Consider the following 21,869-nt stretch of genomic DNA (forward strand, 5'->3'; position numbering starts at 1 on the left):
CTTACATAATGTTACCAGAGTTTAAAGGCTTGCAACTTCCTCCTTCTCCAATTTGATGCAGTCCTATAAACCCTGTGCCTCCACACAAAGTTTTACCTTTGATTGAGGAAAAAAGGGGCGAGTACAATGAACAGGACTGGCACAGGTAGGACACTGACAGGTTACAGTCATCCACCCATTCTGTTTACATGCCCACCCTCATTTCAATCTGTTTGACTGGTGAAATGTACAATAAGAAAGCAGTTTATTAGTTGTTGTCAGAAGAAACCATTACTGAACTTGTGAGCTCCATGATGGCGCACAAAATTCAGAATGACTTCCAAAGAGGCCACACAAGTATTGTGTTGTCCTGTTACCAATAACTTGAGCAAAAAAATGCTGTATTGTTTGTAAAATGCTGTAACATATGTAACTAAATTATTGCTATCATATTAATATGAAAAATAGTTAAAAATATATAAATATGCATACACAAACACACATTTACTTGCATAATGAAATGTATTGAGTGAGAAACAGATAATTTCCCTTTACAGTAATTTTTAATTTCTTTAATCTGGATAAGGAAGAAGCTGTCTGCTGGATGAACTCTGGGTCATGACATGTCCATCAGCTGTATCCTCCTGCGCTTCTGCAGTGGGCACAAAGACATTAAACATTAGAATATAGGCAATGTTGTAAATGCATTATCATCTGATGAATTTAGGTTATGCTCCTTTTGGTGAGTTAGTCACTGAAGATGGAAAAGTCAATCAAAATAAAACATCAATGTGACGTGACAGGAAGATAAAATTAGTAAATACTACAATACCAGTGTAACTGCTCTACTCCACAATTACTTTTTACCTCGTCCTTCTGCTGGAAGATGGTGCCCATGAGTCCTGGACTTCAGTGTTGTACAGTAGTTCATTCTGAGGGATCTGAGACTCTGTGACAGCCCTGGCTTGCACCTTGTGGAGAACAGTCTCCTGACTCAGAACTAGAGAAGAGCCACACAGACAAGAGCATATTAACAAACCTAGATTGATCACTTTCTAAGCATCAACATGATTTATCAACCCCCAACAAAATGACCAGCAACCCTGACTTTATTGTCTTTTAATATAATGCAATGTAGAGAGTTTATTCAATAAAAGATACACATTTGCCAATGTGTGACTTGCTGCCCAGTTAAATTCTGAAAAGCCAAATTACAGAACTTACTAGCTTTAAAAATAGTTGAATTAAGAGATGACTAGGACATCAAACATGTCTTAAAGTATAACAAATATTTAAAAATACAAACATATAGAGACTTTCTGAGCATTAGTTCACATAATGAACAATCTTACCAATCAGTCCTTTCCATTTGTGTGAACTCATTCACATGGATCAGGGCAGCTCCTTTACTGCCTGGTGACAAGAGGCAACATATAAAGACACAGTTCTGATATGAGAAGCTGTTTAAAAAGGACACTCCAGCACTGGATGGCACTTTAATTCAAACCAAAATCTGTATGTCAATTGATAAAAGCAGTCTGCTGTAATGCTGTGGTCCCTACATCAGTGTCTTACCTGTGTAATACAAATAGTGCGGCCCACCTACTGCCATCTTGTGGTGTTAAACAGTAAAGACATGAGTATGAGGCACATCCATTGTTCCAACATGAGCCAATTTTAGCAACATATAATCCAGCGACCCCACTGCAATATGAGTGAATTTGAAAAGCGGCTCCTCTAGTTAATATGGGTGCATGAATTAACACCTTTCCAGCTCGGAAAACGACCAATAAATGCAGCGTCGTGTAAAGGAACAATGGACCACTAGTGCTTGTGTGTATATGCTACCTCTAGCGGCATAGGAGGGGAAATATCCACCGCCTTCCCGCCCCCTCCCCCCTTTTCACAGAGAGTGTGTGTGGGTATATGTGTGTAGAGACAGCTGAGGTGATTGTGGTGCAGTAAGCCAAGACTGGCAACAGGTGTTTGCAGGGTTTTGGTGTTTATAGCGCTTACCAAATCCTTGACTGCCTGCCTTCTGGCAGTTTAATCCAGTCTAAAGAAGCAGCCATTTGGCTCTTATAAAATATGCATTTGTTTTGAGGGAAATACACACTATATCTGCAAAGAAAATATGCTCTCTACACCCCAAAAACCTCTGTGTGAAAAAAGACAAAAAAATTTTTCCAATTCTTGAGTCCACTGCAGTGATTTATATACTTCATTGCCTGGGAAAAAAAGCGCCAACTGAATTTAAAAACTAAAATCTTGAATCGTAGTGCAGTATATTAGTAAGGAAACAATAAAAAGAATTCAGTATAATTATGGCTAGTGTTTCTCCAGTGATTACAATTAGCTACAGGAGAAGAGACAGTACTCTGTGCAAGGCTAGCTCACCCTTGAGTACCGTTCAGGTGAGTTCCTCATTCTAGTGGTGCCGCTCTCAATGCTTCTCCACCTAGGCAGGTTGGAATAAGAGGACAGACACATGAAACAAAATACAATGATACCATGGTATCAAAAGGCAGATGCTACAAACATGTTGCTACACAAAACCATTCTGACAGATGGATCAATTGCAAAGGAAACATGTTGTGAATTTGAAGAATTTTAACCCTTTGGATGGTCAGATCCTTGGTGTCTTCAAAAAGGAGAGAAAAGATGGTGGAGAAGATGTGCAGATTTTGGAAATAAAAAAAGGAATTGGAGACAAACTCAGCAGACAAGTAACAAAGATTTTGACCTTTGGCACAAATCCATTAAAAGTCAAATATGTTGCTCTAACTGTTAGAACGGTGTCAGTATCAGGACCATACAAGTGCAACTCACATCTCACCATTATCAAAGATTGTCCTTGTCTATAAAGTTTGTGTGAAAAAATGTACATGGTGTACAGAATGCTTCAGTAAATATCAGCCTCCATTTCTGTAAAAGAGGTGTGAAAAAACACCCTTCACACTTAGGTTGCAAGGCATAGGTAATCTACCCCCGTGAAAAATATGCAGACGTTAACTTTAACTTTATTTACTGCATTGACTCTACAACAACCCATAGAAATCACACACAAACGTCAAATCTCTTAACCATTTTTATGCTTTAGCACAAGAAATAATATTCATAGGCTGCATCCCATTTGGCAAAATATTTCTCTGGTTGGCTCTGATCGGACCTGCTATGAAACATTGTGAGGCTGTATGTCTTGTGACAAAAAAAGCCATAACTGGAGTAATACCTTAAGCAAAATTTTAGTAAAAGTACAGTGATCATCCAAGTAATTATCACAGGGATAAATTACCTATGTCAAGCATTCGATGTTTAACTTCCACTTCTCATCATAAATGGCAGAGAACAGCAGTTAGTGAGGGTGGGCTGAGGTTCACTAAAGCACATACTGTACATCAATGCACACAAGTTTTTAAAGACAGGCGCAATCTCAGGTAATTGCAAGCAAATTACACAGTTTGGTCCTTTTATAGCTGTTGGTATGACTGATATTCACTACATGAATTCAGGAGTGCAGCAAATGACTGTAGTCTCATGATCGCTGAAAAATAAAGGGTTAAAATCCTGTTTAAATCACTTTATCACCCATAAAACCTTTCAGGTTCTCTTGTCCCGTTGTCTGATTGCACAATTTCAGTCTTTTGATTATCCTTTGAAGCAAAAAAATTTGACTTGGAAAAGATGATCTTCATCCCAATGTGAGAATTGAGGTAAAAAAAATTAAATCAAATACTGAATGACAACACTGAATTTGAGTATCTGACAATTGACTGATGCTCAGCTGAGTTTTATTGAAACGGAACAAACGTAAAAGTTATAAATACAAAGAACATCAGAGAACAAACTGCTATGGCTCTTAAGGTAAGCCAAACCAAATTCTATTGGGCAAGTTCAAAGAAAACATAGGAAGTTATGGTATCAGTTTAAAAAAAACACAATTTGTCTAACTCTAGAAACGCTAGGCATACACTTTGAACATTACAAAACTTTGATTTCTTCCTTCCTGTGGATTCTTTTCTCCACCATTGCAAAAAATGAAAAAGTATGAAGCTCTAACCATATGCATTTATTTACAAGCAAGTCCCTAAGCAACTATGAGAAACCACAAATAAAGGGAGTACAAGAAGGGGAGGGAAGGAAAGGGGCATGGACAAAAACTTCCTGCAAGGCAATATCATTATTTAATGTCCTCTCAGACTTTTGAGAATGAATGTCCACTTTTTGTAAATGTTCATTGTTGGCTTTAAAATAATCAGGAACAAAAAGTAACAATAAAAGTGTTTTGTGTGTTTTTTTTAAAGACACATGTCCAAATGTAACCGTAGGAGTAAGAAATGATTCACCACAACGGTTACCTTCACTTCTTCAGCCAAAAGGCTTTCCAGCCAATCATCTCGAGCCAATTCTGGGGTCTGTCCATTTTTTTTTATGAGATATATACAGTTTTTTTTTTTTTTTTGATGAGGGATGATGAATAAAAAGTTAATCAAAAATTGTGGCCAATCTCCTGTTTTTTTTTTTTTTCATTTTTATTGTTGTTTTTCTCTTTTTTTGTTGTCACTTTGCCAAATACCTTTTGGTGCATCTACTTCCACTGCTGCCCATAAGAATCCTGTGAAAACTCCATGGTGTCATTACTGTAACCATAGTTACCGGAATAGTCGGCCCCTTGCTGCAGGGGCTGCTGGGCGATGGGCTGGGACCCCCAGTTCTGTTGGTTGTTGGTCTGGCGGCGCTTGGAGTCAGGCTGGTTAAACACATCTGCCTTCCTCTTTCCACCGACGTTTCCCCCGCGATTGCCCCTGGCCCCACGAGGACCACGGCCCCTCTGTGGCTGGAAAGGGGCTCCCCGCCCTCCTCTGCCACCCCTCGGACCACCGAGGGGTGGCCCTCTTTGGGCATAGCCCCCCCGGCCTCGTGCCGGTGGCGCTCCACGAGCCCTGGGTGGAGGAGGCCCCCCCCTGCTAGGACGAGTACCACGGCCCCTCATGCTGTACACATCTTCGTAGCCGTAGTAAGGGTCTTCATAGCCACCACGGTAGTCATGATAGTCGTAGCCATAGTAGTCATCATAATAGTCTTCATATCCATAGTAATCTGGTGGATAGGCATAGCCTCCTCGGCCACCACGACCCCTGCCTCGGCCTGGAGGTGGCATACGTGGAGGTGGGTAGTAGTAGTAGTCATCATACCTACAGAGGGAAGGATAACGTTAAATTTATTTAATTCCTTATTTGAGAATAAGTCAGGTGGGTGACTAGTCACATGTCTCTGCCCCTCAGCCTCACCCTGCATTCCTGGTGGTCTGCCGAGCTGCTTGGCGCTCTTTCCTCTTCTTGTCTGGGGGTTTTGCCAGGACGATCTCAATTTCCTCCCCTCCAAGCTCCTTCCCGTTCATCTCATCCATTGCCTAAAATTAAACAATCCATTACTACGAATTCATAGAATCATCAGACATGCAAAATACCTTGTCCAAAGCATGAAAAACCCACCTTTACAGCAGCATCCCTTTCTTCAAAATGCACAAAAGCGTAGTCTTTCAGTTTCTTCACTCGCTCCAGCTTTCCAAACTGAGAGAATGTCTTTTCAAGAAGCTCTTCAGTAACTGCTGTGGCCAGCTTCCTTACAAAGAGCACCTTAACCTATGTAGGCAAAGAACAGAACGTAGAGAGTCGCAGAACACGAGTGTTGTGTTTTGAAGAACAAAAGAACAAAACATGAGACTCTCTAACCTTGGCCATAACCTCGGGGTCTGGTTCGGCGACTGGGTCGGCCCACTCTACAGTCACTGGATTCCCCCAAACCTTGACCTTCCCACTCATTAAGCGACGGCGGGCCTGTGCTGCCGATTTGTGGTCCTCATACTCCAAGAAACAGAAGCCACGGTTCTTCTTCTTGTCATCTGGCTGGTGGTACAATATCACCTCTTGAAGACCCTCTATAAGACAAAACAATAACTTCTTTAATGTCATGTAACAGCAAAGGCTCTATCCCCTGTTACAACTTTCATTCTTCATGATGAAGGATTTGTTTTACAGAGTATTCTAACAGAAATTTACTGCTGCGATTTTGAAACTGACCTGTAACTTTGCCAAAGTCTTCCAATATACTTTCTCTGGTCTTGTTCTTTGGAATTGATCCAACAAACAGACGATTGTTTGCAACAGATATACACACTCCCAAGTACTTGCCAGGGCGGATTTCATGGTTATCACACTAAAAAATAAAACAGAAATGTCAACAACGGTGTTGAATAGATTGTAAATGAACAGCAAAAAATTTACCAACTCAAGTTTAAATTCTTTTAAATGTCTTTAAAATAATACTCAAATTTTTGCATATTTGAGTATTTCCACAATTATTATAATGTGGATTTATGTTTTTCCAGTACACTGCCATACTACTTACAAGCTTCACAGCCTTTTGTGCATCGTCCTTATTGCAGTATGTGATAAAGGCGTAACCTCTATTCTGACCAGAAAGAGGGTCCATCATTAACCTGAGGTCCCAGATGGGACCAGCACCTTCGAAGAGCGGCACTAGCTCATCTTCATACAAATCCCTGGGGATTTTTCCAACAAACACCTATGAACAAGAATGAAACAGGTGGACAAGTGTAAGGATTGGTGAAGCACATTATACAGTATAATGTTTAGGATTCTTTATGAATATTACTGCAGCACAGACTTAATACTTCTCACCCAGTTCAACACTTTAGAAATTTGACAATCATGATAGACAGCTTTCTAACATGTCAAGTTTGACCTAACCTTCTTCTAACAAATGAAACTCAACACATCTATTGTTCATATTTACCTCAGTCCCAATCCCTGGTTGTGTTCCTTTGAACACATCCTCAGGTGGGGGGCCCCCATATTTCCTCTGCCCTGTAGTGACATCCAGAGTGTATCCTGTTCGCTCCAACAGAGCCTGGCAAACACAAAAACACAAAACATTACCTGCACTGCATGGCTGCATGTGTGTGTTATGACATTTGTACTGACCTACTTTACAGCAAAACTTAATCACACAACTTTGTTTACCTTTATTTTCGCCTCATCTGGGCCCTTGGTAGACTCTTGTACTTTACTTCCTTGCTTTTCTCTCTGCCTGTAAGTCTTCATGACTCCACAAAGGAAAGCGCTTTTATTCTACATTAAAAAAAAAAGAGAGAGAGACCATCATTTACATGAATGTAGATCAACATAAAACTCATCTTAAAGACAAAGGAGGATCCATTCATGTGCTTACCTGTACATGGGACAGGTCGCTCTCTTTGAATTGCTGCAGCACAGTAAGCGCCCCCTCCTCATTGAACTCCCGAAGTGCATCAATGGCCCTCTCATCCAGGTCAACATATGCCACCAAACCTACAGTTTCAACAGATGGTCACTTTTAGTCTCAACTACAGTAAACAACACTGTTTGTAAACATATCTCACAGCAAGTCACAGTAATTTCCAGCCCAATTGCTCACCTGTCTGGAAGATGTTATCTAGACTTTCAGCAACTTTCTGGGGAAGCCCGGCATCAATGAGCGTCTGGTAGTTCTCTGTGTGTGTTGTTGTCACATCCATGGGCTCTTCTTCCTCCTTTGCCGGGGCAGAACTACCGTTCACCTCAGCGGCAGCCATTCTCCTGTAACACATCAGTACAAACTCAGGTTTACTTCATTTCAAGTCAGGACTGATGATAAACAAATACAGTGAATCCTGGATACCAAACGAATTTGTGTCAATGAAGACAATCATATGATATCATTATATATACACAGAACGACATTGTTTACAAATGGATGGGTGTTGTGATGAGACTTTTAGTCAGGAGTCTATGCAACTTTTAAACCATTACTTCAATTTTAAGTATGACACAAGGCAATTCTTAAGACCGTAACATCAATCTGCTGGGGGCTGCATTAGCTACAAATACTGTTTGATGAATTAAATCGACGTGAAAACGTTCAGCTATTACACGGTAACATAACCTGGTCACTTAAACAAACCACCGACAGTCACCGTCCCGCCCCCTTCACATGCAGCTTGCTATCTAGCGAGGTGAACACCTTTCATTTTCATATTTACACGTGCTTGCTGGTTGATTTCTGTACTCAATAATATGCACATTACAATCTTAAGAGCGTAACAGATCTCCAAAAAAAATCTTTCAATCTTGAGCAAACAGTAACGCTGGTTTGCTTGCGGGCTAAGCTAACGAGCTTATAGGTAACGTTATGAAGGCCGCGCCGTGCAGAAAGACACCTTTTACAAATCAAACACTCCGTACAAGGTGCAAACAGATAGTTAGCGAAACTTACCAGTCTATTTCAGGAAACTAACAGTGGCGTGTGTAAAAATGTAAAACGATTAACGTGTCAGACGTACAAAAAACGGCTATTATGAAGAATACGTTTGAGTCTAACCCACGAGACAAATTTCCAGACAGCTACGGTCTCGTCGTCGACTCGCCCGAACAACGCCACCGCTCAGCAACCATCGCGAGATCTGAGCGAGAAAACGCGCAGTGGGGGCGGGTGTGTTCGTTTTCCTACCCAAGGAGTCAAGCGTCCTCATATGGCCCTACCGAAACCTACAAACGGTTTAAGGTCCACCCTTACTTTACAGTGAGGTGAAAGAAAATGTGTGATGTTTCATTAACAAAGCTTAACTAGATACTAAAATCCCGGTTAACCGGTTGCTCTATTCAACTTGAGCAACCCGCTAACAGTTAGCGGGCAGCGCTCCAAATGAAAACGAGCGCTTCATCATTAACTATCTGACAATGGCGCTTGAACTTTGACTGACATGACTTTTACCCAATGAAATTCAATTTTCTGTACATATTACATGCAGGTCAAGCCTAATTTTTCTTACAACCACAGTTATTCAAGGCACAATCAATAACTGATATTTTGACAATAAAGAAAGAGAGGAGTATGCAAATGAGTCACACTTGTGTTGAAAAGCATCCACAAAATCTAAGTGAAAAAAGTAAGCACTTTATTGGTACTTTTTATATTCATGATGTCTCATACAGGACCTGCCCTGAGCAGCAAGTAAATCAATCAATATCTGATAATCATTGACTTGACAATAAGATGGCCGGACTCCCAAGAAGAGAAATGACAACAGGTTTCCCAGCTTCAGTCGTCATGTTTGAGCTTCCTGATTTTTCCCTTATGGCGGTCGATTTCCTTCTGAAGGCGCTCAATCTCCTTTTTGTGGTGATCAATCTCCTCTTCGTGATGCTTCCTCAGCGCTTCCATCTGCTCCTTCTCCTTCTGCCTACAAAGTGAAAAAGGGGAACTGCATAAACACCTTGTGGGAAACTGAGTATGCAGGCATGCAGTGTAAAGGGATGTGTCTCACCTAAAGTACCGCTCCTCCTCTGCTACTTGTCGCTTTCCAAATGCACCTCCTGCCTCCCTCACAGAGCCTCCTCCGCCTCCACCTTTCCCTGCTCCCTTTCCCAACTCGCCAAGCTGGAATAAGCAGATAATACATTTATCGTAACAATGTCACAGTTTGGTCAAAGGAATTGTATCTGAATAGCACATTTGGACAGACTCTCTTGGGTTTGTAAAGTAAAAATACACTTTAAACTTTTCATAACTTTTATCCATGTAACAAATTCACAAGTAAATATAAAATACAATGTGTAAAATATGACAATGAATCAATATTGTACTTGTTTTTTTATCTGCTAGCATTCCAAAAATGTTGGACAGATGTTTCTTTGTTACTTTACAGTTGCTTTGGTGAAGTGATTCCTTCCTCTGAATGTTTTTCTCTGCTCACACTAACAATTTCTGATTGTCTAAAACATATTAAACCTATTTGTTAGGGGAATGTCACAACCATAAGTCAAACAATGTTCCTGACCCCAACCTTTTTCTATTCAGACTTTATTAAAAGAACAGGTTCACTATTTTTCCAAGTCTGTCTTAAAAAAACAGTCAGGTGCCCATATGAACACTGAAAGAAGTTTTCCTCACTGTAATCATTCCTCCTGTTCATACTGGCTGTTAAAAGATCCCCTTAAAATGTGCTTTCAATATAAGTGATGGGGGCAAAAATCCACAGTGTGTCCACACAGTTATTTTGCACAAAAATGCACTTAAAAGTTTATTTGAAACTTATATGAGGCTTCAGCAGTCTGAGTTAGTCATATCAAGTGGATATCTGGCACATTAACAGTCTTTTTAGCATCAAATTCCCTCTTTGTGTTTCCTCAGACAGTGTTTCCCTGTTGAGCTGCGGTGGAAGTATAGTAACAAAAAGAGGGACTTTGGCACTAAAAGGACTGAAAGATATCTACTTGATATGACTCATTTGGACAGCAGGAGCTTCATATTAGCTTCAGATAAACTTTTTAAATAAATTTTAGCACAGAAGGAGGCTTGTGGATTTTGTCCCCCATTACTTACATTGTAAGTGCATTATGAAGGGATCTTCTGATGGCCAGTATGACCAGGAAGAATGATTATGGCAAGAAAAAGCTGTTTCTGAGTTCGTTTGGGTGGCTAACTGTCTGTTTAAGACAGACTCACAACTCATGGGAGGTCCATAGAACAATAAAATACAATACCAAAAATAAATACATGCACAATCTTAGATAAAAATAAGTATACATCAGAAAGTAAAGCACAAAAAATGCAATTCTTCTGCAAGACGTTATGAAGCAAATTTGTATTATTGTCTACTTCTTTTTTATACTGTCCTTGCAACATGTTACCTATCTATATCTGCAAATTGTGCGTGGACTATTGATATTCTCCTGCTCTACACTGTTCAATAACGTTTTTAAAATATATCCATATGTCACTGTGTCATTAGGTCATTACATAACGCCAGTGCACCCAGTAGTAGAGGAGCGTCATACTTTACATTGGATGATTGCATGTTTAACTTTACATTGGAGCCATGAGCAATACGCTGCATACTTAAGATGAACACATCCGCATTTGAAAGCTTGCCATATTTGAAGTGATCAATGAAAGCACGTACACTGAGGTGATCACTAGCTGACAATACAAGTTAGCCACTAGCCTAGCGTCATGAGGCTTCGCTCAAACATCTCTGATATACTAGCAGATTGTTTGCAAGCTAATGCTAACATTAAACACATCATCTGTCAGCAGTCCAACACAGTTTACCTGATCAGATGCCATTCTAATCTGAGAGGCGATGCATCCTCTGAGGTTGGATCTCAAAAGAAACCTTGACATTATCCTTATGTTTTTGATATTATGTTCAACTGCAACAGAGCAGAGCAAACTTTAGTTTTTCTACCCAGGAAGTGCGCTTGCGTCGGGCTTTCAAGCCAAAACAGTTCGTTTTAGGTGAGCTACGCCTTGCCTGTAAAGTTGAGGGCGGCGGCAGCAAGGGCGGTGACAAAAAGCTGCAATAAAGTCGGACAGTCTCCAGCAGCCTTTAAGGAACATACAGGAAGCGATATTTTTTTTCCTAGGATGGCGAAGTCACGACCCGCCCCACTCTGCTTCTGATTGGCTTGCCCTGCCCAAATCTAACCAATCCAACCAAGAAGGCAACAATTACTAGCCAATCAGAGGCAGAGTAGGGCGGGTCGTGACTTTGCCATCCTAGGAAAAAAAATTGGCATACAGCAAGTCATAGAAATGATTCCTGTTAGATCTGATCATGAATTAATAAAATGCTATCAGATCAATCTAGCTTGTATTCACTCAGTCACTGTTTTAACGGTGTCTTTACAATCATACTAAACGTGAAGCGCTTCTATAACACGTCATGTTGTTGACATGAACCAATCAGCTCCTTGATCAGGCGACAGCCAGATGTTTCCCATCATGCCCTTGATCCTGCAGTCGCTGGAGAGCATGGACACTTACAAGCACTTACAACTACTGCTGCCTTGGTTTTGTTTTGTTTTTGTTTTTTTTAATTTATTGAACAAATTGCACATGTCACATATTTTGACAATAAGAATAACCACAGTTATAAAATTCAAACATTCAAACATGCCAGGGGGTTAGGTTAAAAAAATAATAAAAAGGGGAAAAAAGAAGAAAAAAACCTTTAAGGCACAATTTGTAATTGTATAGACTATTTAAGAATCACAGCACATATACAGTCAGCGCACAACTCATCGATGGAAACCAAGCATCTTTTGTCTTATCCAGTCCAAAGTGCAAAGTCCAGGCGTTAGTCCAAAAGACTAGCTCTTTCAGAACACTGGAGAAAATCAGTGAGATTCATTGGGATACAAACTGTGCTCAGAGCAGCCGAGATCACATTTCATTTACATACATACTTTACAGTTAACACATGCCTTTACAGTTTTTATGGCTTTTTATTGGAATAATATTAGCTTAGCTTTTATGTACTGTTCAAAATCTTTGTAAAAAACAGTAAAGAGGGACTTTTGGTTCATAAACTTACACTTATGTATATAGAGTTTGGCTAGAATAATCAATAGATTTATGATATATGCCTTTTCCTCAAATTTCCTGTCAGGGGCAAAGAATCTGAATATAAATTGCTCATAAAATAATGCAAAATCTTTGTATAAGATGTCAATAACACATTTGGAAACATCTTTCCATAATTTTACTGACAAAGCTGGGGTACAGTTTCTGGATGAGCTGAGCAAAAGGAACAATTTATAGACAGACAGTGATTAGCTTTGTTACAGGACTGTGACAAACACATTTTCCCGAGAGGAATGTCAACAGGATTAACCAAACATCAGCTTGATATAAAAACTCTTGCGCAAAATTACAGAACCAATAGGAATAGCCCCAATTATCAGAGCAAATTCCTTAAATGTGACAGGAATATTGAAATGAAAAATGAATTCATCGTTCATAAGATGACCTTCCGGCGTAATCGGCTGACTCACCAAAAAGATGTTTCTGTCAAACCAATTCTTTAGAAAAATACAATAATTTTTATATAAAATATCACTATTGTTCCAGATATAATAATGTTGTGGTGAGAAATTGTGCTTGTAAATTAAATTCAACACCTATAAAGCCTGTTGTGAAAATCTGACAGTTTAACCGGTATTTTATTTATTTTATAATTGCATACCAATGGGAAGGGGAGTCCACATGGAGGAGTCATTTTTTAAAAAGTGCTTTTACGAGTTAATCTTAAACACGTTATTCAAGGTGGAGAAGTCCAAAAGGTCAAGACCACCATCTAAGGTAGCTTTTGAAAATACATCAATAGTTTTGATCGGAGGCTTTAACTGCAGAGTATTTTTCAAGAATAAAGCTGTATCATCTGCCAGCTGGGTTAAAATATAATATTTCAATAGAGTTATTTGATTTTATATAGTGACAAAAAACTTGCACAACAATGAGGATGAAGTAAATAGAGACTGGACAACCTTGCCGTATGCCTCTTTCTAGACAGAATCTTTGAGAAGTACCATCACTTAATTTCATTGAACTGTTTCCATTTCCATAGAGAGGTTTTCATTGCATTACAGAAGTATGTTCCAAATTTAAGACAATAAAAAATGAAGGGGTGCTCAACTGTGTCAAAAGCTTTGTAAAAATCAAGAAAAAGTATAAAACTATTCTCAGTAATCAGTTCAGAATAATCAATACGATCAAAAAACAATCTTATGTTATTGGAAATATGTCTGATACTCATAAATCCAGATTGACTTTCATCTATAATTGAGTCTAGAACACTTTTAAATCTCTTGGCAAATATAACAGCAACAATTTATAATCATTATTGAGTAAACTAATGGGCTTCCAGTTGTCAACTGTAAGCAAATATTTTTTCTTATTTAGGTATTAGACAAATATCACCCTGTGTAGTGCTGGCAGGAAGTGTAGATTTTGCAATGCTCTCTGAAAATACTTTCAAAAGGAATAGCACTAGCAACTCAGAAAAAAGCTCATAAAATTCAGAGGTGATTTCATCATTTCCAGGTGACTTATTACTTTTTTAGATTATTTATGGCATCTATAACTCATTCTATAGTAACTGAAGAATCACACATGAACTTTTCCTCTTGGCTAATTGAATTTACACAGTCCAAATAATTACAAAATGTTGCCAAAAAATGCATTATAAAGGGATCTTCTGATGCCCAGTATAAACAGGATGAATGATTACAGCAAGAAAAATCCATTTCAATGTTTAGTTGGGCACCTGAATGTTGTTTTAAGAAACACTTGAACAATTGTTAACCTGTCCTTTACAGATTAAACCAGTTGTTCCCAAACTTTTTGGCTTGTAGCACCTTACAAAAAATCAGTGTTGTGCTTCCTTGTCATGTTTTAGATATCTATGAGTTGTTTGTAGTTCCACCAAACAGACATTACCCCTCACATAGTTTCCAATAAATAACAGTTTGAAGCCCAAAGAGGTAAAACTCTTCAATATTTTACTAAAATGCTAAGATTAAAGAATTAAAAAAAAAAAAGAATCCAAATTCATGTGGCAGAACTTTTTTCTTCTTTCTTATAAAGCAGTTAAAGCTCCACCTCCACCAGCTACAGCAATAAAAAGCTGCTTATGCATTAACAGTTAAATCTGTGTAATATATCACTCACAACTGGATTTTCTGCAAATTGAACACTTTTAGTACTTTAAGGATAATACTTCTATACTTTTACTAAAGTGGGATTTTAAATGCAGGACTTTTACTTGTAATTAATTTACATGATACTTTTACTTAAGTAGAGGATCTGAGTGCTTCTTCCACCACTGGATTTGTCAACCAATGCCAACAAGTTAAGCCTAATGACATATTAATCCTTATACTGTTCAGATCAAATTTGACCCATTTTAACATTTGAGAGCAGTAGAAACACCCTAAACATCATTCTTTCATCCCGAATGTCATAACCTTTCATAATGTGACCCAGAATATATAAAAAATGTAAATGTTTCAACTTTTTCATTTTTTTTTCGTGCAGCTGATACACATTTTATACATAGAGAGTGCACCATTCACCATTCAAAATATTGTTACATACAATAACATTCATTGAAATCATTATGGCTGTTACGTTTCCTATTTTATACAACACAGGACCATAACATTGTGATTGTGAATGTTTTTTTCTCCATAAACAAGTAAAACCTAAAAACATCTCAGCTCTCTGGAAGTTGAATTAAGGCTTAATCACATGAATTCATATTTATGAATGAAAAATAGATTTGTGGTTCAGAAGTTTAGTACACGGTTTAATTATGAGGGGATACAGTGAAGGGTCAGAATATGAACAGTATGTAAGGGTTAAACAAAATACAGATTTGATGAAATTCCATTTGCAATTCGGCTAATTCTCCCGTCTAAATCACTTTTCCTTGAAATAACTGCAACATTTAAACCCAAGTACATGTTCATTCATTATTCATTTTCATTATGGGAGGCTTAATCCTTCATATATTATGAATTGCTCCTCCATGGACATATTTCACATTTTTACATGTTCAGCTGCTGTGTAATGACTAAAAGACTTAATAAAGGGTTGAAAAGGGACCAAAAGCTTCCACAAGAATTACTTTGAACTGGAATTAATTGATTGTGTGCTGATTGATCATTGTTTCCATTTCCCTGATTAGCACCAAATCACATAGTTCTTTCCAGGAAACTTCTAGGAAATTATAAGGAAATCAAGCACCTAATAAATAAAGCATTACTCACTTTTAATTCTTGTTGCTACATTACCAAACACAGAATATTCAGTACAATGAAAGCCAGTTTATGATGTTTTTGCTTCTATATTCTGTGGTTCCAGAATGAAGTTGAACTGAAGCTCCATTCAGTTTGTAACACATAAATCTAGAGAATAGACATTCATTAATTCTTCCACTGTTTCAACCAATGAATCCTGTTAAAGATCACTGGAGGCTCGAGCCTTGAAACACACAGACACGCAAAGAAGGACAGATAAGTGGAACACTATGCAACAGACGGAAAACAAACTTACATATACTTTCACAGATCTGTAGACTTGTCTTATGCAGTCATAGAGAAGATTACTCAAATTTATAATATATAAAATGCCAATAGATATTCCCTCATTTGTGTTCAGTCATTTTTATCAAGTGATCATTCCAGAAGCTACACAAGCCCCTGATTTCATGTTCATATTGTGTCTACAGACTGTGCAGCAATCTGGACTGAATCTCCCTGTGATGTGGTCCTATTACACAAAAAGACAAGACCCAGTGCTCATCTCTGAAGTGCTGGATGAGGCACCCTGTAGCACAAAGGAAACCTTTGCACAGTATATGAGGCTGTGGGTGTTTAGTACAAATGAGTCATAATGGATTCCCATTGATGAGGAGCCCTCCCTGCCAGACAATACTCAACCTAGCACAGTGTCGTATGAGCTCACTGTCCCTGACACTCTTTCATCGTCTGAATCCTGCAGAGTTGATGGTCAATGAGCAAGTGTAGGCGTGGTGCCGCGGTAATGACGCATTGCATCCTGTCAAACTGTTTAGAGAAGGAAAGTATTAAGGCTTGAGGTGATTGTGCAACAGAATAAGAGAACAGGGTCAATGAAAAACTACCTGGGCAGTTTCCCCATGAATTGCTTTCCCACTTCAGATTTCAGAAGCTCCACTTTTAAACCTTTCTCATGTCAGTAAGAGGAAACTGCAAGACTGAGGTAGTAACATCCTTACAACAAATGGTGGCAGTATGCTCTCACGCAGATGGAGAGGATCTGCTATGTGTTGCAATGAATACTGAACACCATTCATATAACATTCATGTAAAACAATTCTTCCTTCCCTTATAATGGACACCAACACGTGCTGCTCTCACTTTATATCAAAAGAAAATGAATTTAATCTGAAACACACAAACAATATCGCTGTGCAATAAGCATTATTGAACAGAAAGCTTCAATATTCAGAGGCAACTGAATCTGATGCATTCGTCACATAACTCGACTGTGAAAACTGTAAGAATGAATAAATTGATAACTTGGAAAAATAGCTGATAAATCCTTCAAAAGATGGATTGTAAGTCCCTGATGGACACGTGTATAACTTCCAAATGAATACCTTTGCTTGTAATATCCCTGAGGAAATTGTAAATCATGGCTGAATTTCACCGGAAGTAATTTTTGTTTTGTTAGGGAGAAAGCATCAGCTACCGCACTGAAGAAAACTGAACTTGGAGGGCTAATTTTGTGTGTGGCCGTGCGTGTTTTGTGCACGTTGTTCCATGGTCATGTACGGACTTCCGGTCCACAGGATACAAAGCAGCCAGTTACCTGGATCCTTTCAGAGCTGCTCACCTCGCCGGCTCAAGTGTTGCCATAGGAAATAGTATCCTGGCAACAGCACTAACCTGAGCAAAGACAAAGTAAGGTCATGCAGACAACAAGATGTGGCACAATGTTTCTGTATGAACAATCTATTTTCATAACCTCTGCTCGCAAGGACATTCATTATAATTTTGACGTAATATCCTTTCAGCATTTTTGCATTAGCACTTCATACATGACATTGAATGTGAACTCACATTTGCACAGCTCCATCTAACAGCCTTTTTGGTGCAGCGTTACATGTTTGAATATCATGCATAGTGCTTATAATTTGCCCCCTTCTACCAATGCACTATCGATAATTGCACAAAATAGCACTCCCATCTGAAATTCATTCATACCTTTGGGGAAAGGCATATTGATATACGCCTCAGGATGTAATTGAACCTTTTGTTAAGGATGTCAGCATACTGTCATACCACTGAGGTAATAGCATTGTGTTTGCATGGGGTCATGTTAGTATAAGGTATTGAAATGTGGAATACATTTGTTTCCTAGAAACCCTATCTTGTGGTGCACATTCATGAAATATGCAGTAAATGGAAATTCACCTGCATTTGAATTTCAATGCAGGAAACTGTAAGCTGTATGATATTTTGTAAGTAAAAACTCTGATCGGCACGTTAAAAGTATCTAGACTTCTTGGTTCCTTGACGTGTGTTCAGCTCATCTATTTCTCACACTCTGCTGGTGCTAAAACTCCTCGTTGCTAATAGCCCTCATGAGCTGCCTGAATGTTGCCGTTGTTGCCATGGTGACCACCAGGAGTGATAAAGGGGTCCAGATTCTTTGTGTTCGGAACATACAAGGTCTTTTGGCCAAGGAGCTGCAGCAGACGTTATATGTCAGATTCACGGGCAGCTTGGCAATAATTAAAGGGGGATTGACTCATTTAGCAAACTGACTGCAACGTGAAGGATGCGTCCAAAAACAGCCAATCAGTTCTTTTGAGACAGTAGGTGCCTCACTTTTTTTCCTCAGTCCAACCTGCACAAGCTCAAAATGCTCTCTCAAAGTACTGTTGTCGCATCCACTAACTGCTGCATTACAATGTAGAGGGTTTGATAATTTGCCATTTTTTTATGATCGCAATAATGACACACATACGTACGAAAAATTACATCTGCTCTTCAAAATGCCTATTTCCCATGTTGTTCCGCAATAATTCCAATGAACTGGCGACTGCTTGCAGCCCTGCCATTGACTCATTCATTTGTGGCCACATCAAGCCTCTTTCTAGGTTCCAGCTGATTTTTATCGTACAAAATGTCCTTTTCACCTCAACATTACAGCCCTCTGCATTCCATCAGTACCAAAGCTGGTCATTAACCTCTCCAAGTCCAGTCAACCCCTGGGGTTTGTAAACGGTCTGAACGTACAACAAGTGGTAATACTCTCCAGGAAACCACTCTCAAGAGACTGCTGTCATTTAGGTATGACGCACAAACACAGCTGTAATCCACCATATCTGGCTTTTTGTCATTCAGAGGTAAGGGAGCCACACAGTGGGGGGGGGCGACGACTCTTTTTTGTTGCACAGAAATCCTTTTTCAACCCCAATCAGGAGGGAAAGTGCAAGAACGATAGAAGGTGTGTGTGAGACACAGAGATAGAGTTTGTATAGATATATGTAAGCACTTATTTCAGGACAATGAGAGACCACAATATCAACCTCAATCCCCATCGTTGCTCCTGCTCCTTGTGCCGATTTCCTGAGTGGTGTGTGATTGCTTTAAATATGTATTGACATTCAAGAGAAATTCTCCTGTCAGAGGCAGACAAGCCAGAGGTTTAAGCATCTTGGAGTCTTGCTTGGGGATCTGTCATGCTCTGTAAGACAAGAGCATAATTTGAGCTGAAGGACATGCTGTGCCACAGCTGAAAACAATGGATGTAGCTAATCTTCACAGCTGAACTTTTGTTTCCCGGTAATGACCCAGTTTTATAACAAACACAGCAAGATGCAATACCTTTAGCTGCTACCATGTAGTCAGTTTTTGTTAAGACTGTCAGAAAGGAGCAAAAATGGCTATTTCGGGGATAACTAACATTTTAAAATATTTATATTGTAAATATAAAACCCATGTTCTGAATTAAAGACATATAGTACAAAGGAATTCAATACACCAACACCACAAAAATTGCTATGGATTTGAATACGGAACTTCTCGGACACAGTCACAACAAAAACTGAGCATTATAAGCTTCAGAAATGTAATATTTATTCCAACGGCTAAGATAATTCTGGAGCTTTCAATCATATCACATAATCCTCATTAGCTGATGGAGTTTGCCAAGATGTCATGAAACTATAAATGTTCAATTTTCCACTTTTCTAAACCCTAAGAAAACGGTTTAATATCTTCAATTCTATGACAACTGTAGTATTATCAAAGGCTACAGAATAGTTACTAAATGGACGTTATGTTGGGACAGTTTTCTCAACTGCTGCTTTCAAGGTCAAAAATGAACTTTGAATCTCAGCTTTATTGTTTGTATTTGAACCCCCTGTGCAGGATGCTGCTTTTATTGTGTCCATTTCTTTTATATATGCTTATAACTGAGATAACATTATATCACATTACATTATATAGCAGTGTGCAGACATGAAGCTGATGTTTAATTTGACTGATTTAGCATGAGTGAGCAGGTAGAACTTGTGAAGAATATGTTGACAGGATGCAGGGATTTATAAGTTTGAATCCATGAATTAATCTTTTTAATTTTTTTTTTTATCTCTCACATCACTTGGTCTTTCCAGAGTCTCAGACAAAATTTTTGCCTCACAATGTCATACAATTGACAGCATGCTGATAGCAGCATCAATAATAGTTTCATGCATAGACAGTCTTTTACTTCCACTTCTCTCCTCAGCCTTTTCTTTTCTCTATGTGCTCTGCAGAGGGCTTTTGCAGCAGCATCACTGACAAATTCAAGGATAATATGCACGGTTTTATAGATCCATTGACATTGAGCTCAAGTAGGTACTAATTAACACGTAAATGTTTTATTATTCTAAATAAAATCAATTAGAATTCAAGAATGGTATTTAGTTATTATACTACATTAGCTACAAAGGTCATAGCTTTTTCTTGCCTCACCACAAGGAGGTCAGAGCACATTGTTGGCTGCAGAACAGCACTAGTGGAAGTGGAAGAGATCATTTGATGGAGTATATTGAAGAACCAGCATGTTAATTTGTTGCATATTTCTCGACAATATATTTCATGAAGTACTTTTGGGGTATAATCCTTCAGATTGATACAAATAAGTATACGTCTTACAAAATTTAGAACATAAAAATATATATCAGTTTAGAAATTAAGATATACAGTAAATGAAACAGAATTTAAAAATGTATTAAAATTCTTAAAATTATATTAATTAGTTGAGTTTTCCACCCATCACATCCCAGGCTGTTAACAAGGTTAAAAAAAACTCTTACACAAAATCAGTTTAATAAAACTTGATCTCTGTCATTGTATTAAAATTTTCTCAAAATTAAAATATTAACTGCAAGAGATGAAGACACTCCAGAGTTAATCTCACTGCTGCTTCACCCTTAATAATGATAATAATTTCATGTACTGCTGACAGTTATTACCAAGACATGACTTGCTGTTAGAAATGAACAGCATCTTCTCTTTTCTGTGTTTTTTCACTCTTTGGCAGTTTAAAGACCTTCTCTTCCTCGCCCATCTTGGGGATTAGCATCTGCTGTTTCTATAGCAACAGCCTTCAATTAAGAGACAGCGAGGACCTCGCTGTTACTGCCAGCGAGGTGCTAATTGATACTGGATTTCACATTGGGAGGAGTTGGGGGTTGAGATGAGAATTAGAAGTTGTGTGTGTCTGCGTGTGTGTGTGTGTGTGTGTATTGTTAGGTGGGGGGTGGTCAGACATCGACGGCATAAGGAGAGAGAGGCTTTATCCATATAGATATCAGTATACATGCAACGGGCTAGGCTTCTTTATAGCTGCATACAAACTGACTATCAGGTGTTGCTACCTGCATGTTTAGGTGCAGTTGTATTATCTTGAAGAAGCAGGGTGCAGACAGAAGTTTGTGTCATTTAACATTCATGTTTTTGTTTAATGTGAACATCTATTATAACATTTAAACATGTGGATTTGCACACATGAGATAAGTCTTGCACTTCTCCCCTCTATGACTATTTTTGAGTCAATTTTCAATGAGTCAAATCTGTCTTCTTGCTTGCTGATGGCAACTATCTGCAGGTCCTGAGATGAAAGAAATAAAAATAACAAGGGGCCACAGTGACCCATATAGTATATTTTAGGAGTCACATTTGCAAATGCTGCGAAATCGGCTCCGACATTAGCTCTCTGAATTGTCATGAGACGGTGCAGACATAGCACAGATGACTTTTGGTGTGAAAATAAATTAGCACAAAATGTTCCACAAAGCAAAAAAAAAAAAATATTCAGAAAACGGTGCCTATCATGTGATGCAGTAACAGACACGGAATGCAGTGAAAAATGGCACCTACGTTATATACAGCACCATTTGCATACAAGCCGGTTAGCTCTCCAGCTGACCTCACAAAATGAGCAGTGCTCAACCAATGGATGATGTA

At 38.7% G+C, this 21,869-nt stretch overlaps 2 protein-coding genes across 3 annotated transcripts; both read right to left on the reverse strand.

Annotated features, from left to right (window-relative positions):
* Nucleotides 1-482: 482 nt before the first annotated feature.
* Nucleotides 483-8,853, reverse strand: LOC122969412 (heterogeneous nuclear ribonucleoprotein R). 2 transcript variants are annotated; one of them, XM_044335053.1, is made up of 15 exons: nt 8,296-8,853; nt 7,459-7,619; nt 7,234-7,352; nt 7,026-7,133; nt 6,799-6,912; nt 6,391-6,567; nt 6,063-6,198; nt 5,715-5,920; nt 5,475-5,624; nt 5,271-5,392; nt 4,636-5,174; nt 2,377-2,437; nt 1,332-1,392; nt 847-979; nt 483-631 (listed from the first exon to the last, which is right to left on the reverse strand). In XM_044335053.1, exons 2-12 carry the CDS (start codon nt 7,613-7,615, stop codon nt 2,403-2,405), a joined length of 1,863 nt encoding a protein of 620 aa, XP_044190988.1. In that variant the 5' UTR covers nt 7,616-7,619; nt 8,296-8,853; the 3' UTR covers nt 483-631; nt 847-979; nt 1,332-1,392; nt 2,377-2,402. The 2 variants fall into 2 exon arrangements, with proteins under 2 accessions (XP_044190988.1, XP_044190987.1); XM_044335052.1 differs by lacking the exons at nt 483-631; nt 847-979; nt 1,332-1,392; nt 2,377-2,437 and having other exon boundaries at nt 3,754-5,174.
* A 103-nt stretch (nt 8,854-8,956) lies between these two features.
* Nucleotides 8,957-11,397, reverse strand: atp5if1a (ATP synthase inhibitory factor subunit 1a). The gene is made up of 3 exons (XM_044335067.1): nt 11,134-11,397; nt 9,347-9,459; nt 8,957-9,262 (listed from the first exon to the last, which is right to left on the reverse strand). Exons 1-3 carry the CDS (start codon nt 11,203-11,205, stop codon nt 9,121-9,123), a joined length of 327 nt encoding a protein of 108 aa, XP_044191002.1. The 5' UTR covers nt 11,206-11,397; the 3' UTR covers nt 8,957-9,120.
* Nucleotides 11,398-21,869: the final 10,472 nt, after the last annotated feature.

Source organism: Thunnus albacares, chromosome 19 (genome assembly GCF_914725855.1).
Source record: "Thunnus albacares chromosome 19, fThuAlb1.1, whole genome shotgun sequence".
Lineage (NCBI taxonomy): Eukaryota > Metazoa > Chordata > Actinopteri > Scombriformes > Scombridae > Thunnus > Thunnus albacares.

Excerpts from the sequence above, each read along its gene's own strand:
- LOC122969412 (XM_044335052.1), bottom strand. The coding sequence starts at position 7,615 with ATGGCTGCCGCTGAGGTGAACGGTAGTTCTGCCCCGGCAAAGGAGGAA. Across the intron at positions 7,134-7,233 it reads GCGACCTGTCCCATGTACAG|AATAAAAGCGCTTTCCTTTG; the intron begins GTAAGCACATGA and ends TTTTTAATGTAG. Across the intron at positions 5,921-6,062 it reads AGACTTTGGCAAAGTTACAG|AGGGTCTTCAAGAGGTGATA; the intron begins GTCAGTTTCAAA and ends TTTGTCTTATAG.
- atp5if1a (XM_044335067.1), bottom strand. The coding sequence starts at position 11,205 with ATGTCAAGGTTTCTTTTGAGATCCAACCTCAGAGGATGCATCGCCTCT. Across the intron at positions 9,460-11,133 it reads TTAGAATGGCATCTGATCAG|CTTGGCGAGTTGGGAAAGGG; the intron begins GTAAACTGTGTT and ends TGCTTATTCCAG. Across the intron at positions 9,263-9,346 it reads GAGGAGGAGCGGTACTTTAG|GCAGAAGGAGAAGGAGCAGA; the intron begins GTGAGACACATC and ends TTCACTTTGTAG.